The 2794-nt window shown below is 47.1% G+C and overlaps 1 protein-coding gene across 1 annotated transcript in view; it reads left to right on the top strand.

Moving 5' to 3' along the window:
- The first annotated feature begins 1303 nt into the window (after positions 1 to 1303).
- Positions 1304 to 2794, top strand: part of PKP2 (plakophilin 2) — a 59985-nt gene continuing 58494 nt past the window's right edge. Inside the window, exon 1 of the mRNA XM_015815675.1 lies at positions 1304 to 1598. Coding sequence (XP_015671161.1) covers positions 1397 to 1598 — 202 coding nt within the window. The 5' untranslated portion in view covers positions 1304 to 1396. The remainder of the gene's footprint in view (positions 1599 to 2794) is intronic.

Below are 2794 nucleotides of genomic sequence, written 5' to 3'. Positions count from 1 at the left end.
TTTCATAGGTAATTGCTCCAAGGTTTTCCTAAGGTACTACTTAGTGAGGTTGGCACAAATCTATTAATTGCTCTTTCATATCAGATTAACAGATTATTTATAAACCTAAGTTTAGTTGAAGAGTTAAGGCTACTGAGTCAGCAGCCAAAGGTCAAGGTTTTCAGCGGATTCAGGATGACAGTTTATACAGTAAGTGGATAGTTGGATCCCATTGAGCTAGAAGTGGTGAGATCAACTGATTTATAGAAATGTTTGGAAAAGAGCTCCATTATACGGAGACCCTTTTTTCTAACTTCTGGGTGTGCTACATTTTGTAACGCTCACAGAGAATAGTGGGAGTAGCATGTTTGGGAAGGTCTAACTTTTGGAGAAGAGGTTGTTATAGGAGAGCTGGGCTACTCTATGGCAGCATTAAAAAAAAGTGGTGGCAACTTTCCCAACTAACATAATTTATTAAAAGGCCAAAGCTTTGGTTAGCTGTGGAGTCTTTGGTGCTCTCTGAGCTTGATGATTTTCCTACAGACATCAGTGCATTGATGTTACCTAGTTTGGTAATAAAACGTCTGCAAGAAAACCACCAAGCTGAGAGAGCACCAAGGACTTTACCATTCAACTCTTAGCTACCGTTTTGGTCAGCTGCAGCCCACTTTATCAGATATACAGTAGACTCGACTAGCAGCAAATCTTCTTCCCATCCTTTCCCTCGACTCCAAATTTAAAATGGGGGGGGGGGGAGAGAGACGAGATAAAATCAACCCTATGAAGAAACCAAAGCGCTCCTGAGGAAGTGCAGAGTGTATTTACACAATCGTAAAATGCCTGCTGGGCTTAGCATGGATTCTCAGGTCATCCCGTTTCAAGGACGAGTTTTTATTCACCCTGAAGGGTTAATCGCCATCCGGCCCCACCCCAGACGGGCGCTTCCGACGATCAGAGCCGGACGCGCTTACTCCGGGACTTACTCCAACTAACCCACAGTATCCATTTACTCCCGAATAAGGGGACAGACTCCCAACCCGGCTCGAAGGAAGGCCTTGATCTCTGGCCGGCTGCACTTTGCTTCCCACCTGCCCGCCACTGAATTGCATGAGAATTAAAAGCAGTTCCCGGAGCACCAGAAGCGACTCGGATGGATGAAAGGTGGTGCGCGCCCAACAGGAGGCGCGGGAGGCGGAGCTGCCCCGCGGGTGCGGCCGGCAGATTCCCGCGGGGTGGGGATGGGGGTGGGTGGAAAGGAGGGGCCGGCTGTTGCCGCCCCGCTCCTCCGCCAGAAGGTGGAGACTCGCTCAGCCCCCTCGGCAGGTCCCCAGCCTTGCCCAGCCCAGTCCGACCCGGCCGAGCGCGGCCCACAACTGCCCGCCAGTCGCCGAGGTCCGCTCTCTCTCGCCCAGCCACCATGGCAATTCCCGTCTCCAGTTCCGACCCCGGCTATATCCGCACCGTCTTGGGCCAGCAGGTCCTGGACGAGCTGGACAGTTCCACACTCGCCTTGCCGTCGAAGCTGTCGGACGGGCGACAGAAGTCGGAAAAGTCGCTCCGCATCCAGCGGCAAGTCCAGCAGACTTTGGCCCGGAAGAGCAAGAGCTCCCTAGTCAACGGTGAGTGCCTCCGGTCGGCGGGGAAGCGGCTTCCCTGGGCCGTTTCCCGCCGCCCTCCAGCTTTTCAGCGGAGTGAATGATTTTCTTGAAAGTTTCCTTCTCCTTCGCCCTTAAGGTGCGAGAAACACATTTTCATAACGATTCCGCTTCCTCCTTTATTTCACGCGCAGTGTGAGAAACTTTAAAAACAAAAAAAATCCCCTCCTTGCGCAGGCCGTTTTGAGTTACGCCGTTGTAAAACTCTCCACAAAGGGCCGGGGAAGAACCTGATCAAACTTCAGGAAAACTTCGGTGGGAACAAAAAGTGTTTGCGGGAGTTTTCTTGGTGTGCTGTATCCAGATGAGTGCCTATGCTAACCTCTTGCAGCAAATAAACTTAACTTTCTGAAACTTTTAAAGTTTGGGCTGGGACTGGAGGTGTGTGTTTAAAACTAGCAAAGGCACCTGTAATGCAATCTCTTGTTAAAGGGAACTTATAATGTTGTAGAATGTGCAATTTAACAGGTAAATTTTACAGCTCACTAGCAATTTTGCAATTGCTTTTAAAATAGGATTAGATGTGTGAGAACCAGCTTGGTGTAGTTGTTAAGGCACCAGGTAAAAAACTAGGAGACTGTGAGTTCTAGTCCTATTTTAAGCACAAACCTGGCTGGGTGACCCCTCTCTCTCTCCGTCCTAGGAAGGAGGCAGTGGCAGATCACTTCTAAAAAAAACCCTTGCCAAAAAATCAGCAAGGAAAATGACAGAGAGTGAAGTGTATGGATGACAAGGCTATTAATGGCTACTAATTGTTCTGTTAACCAAATAATAGGATATAGTGTGTGGACTGCTGGGGAACCCAAGCTGTTTTCTTGAGATATACTGTATGTCTCATAATGTTGTGGGAACATTATGCTGGTCTAGGCTGAGGATAAAGCAGCCAATTCTGTAGGTAGATAAATCCATAATTTATTTATTTATTTATTTATTTTATTTATTATTTATATTTTTACCCCGTCCTTCTCCCTGCGGACTCAGGGCGGCTTACAGCCTTTTAAAAACAAATACATAAATACAAAAAATACTAAAGTTAAAATGTTAATTAAGATGAAATATTATTAGGCCTTTGTTATTTTTAAAAATTGTTATAAAACCCAGCTAAAAAATAACCCTTAGGCCAGTCCTGCCAGCTTAAATAACCATGTCTTGAGGGCGCG

This window comes from Protobothrops mucrosquamatus, unplaced genomic scaffold (genome assembly GCF_001527695.2).
Source record: "Protobothrops mucrosquamatus isolate PMUCROS unplaced genomic scaffold, P.Mucros_1.0 scaffold363, whole genome shotgun sequence".
NCBI classification, from domain to species: domain Eukaryota; kingdom Metazoa; phylum Chordata; class Lepidosauria; order Squamata; family Viperidae; genus Protobothrops; species Protobothrops mucrosquamatus.
This window is presented reverse-complemented; position numbering and strand designations above follow the sequence as displayed.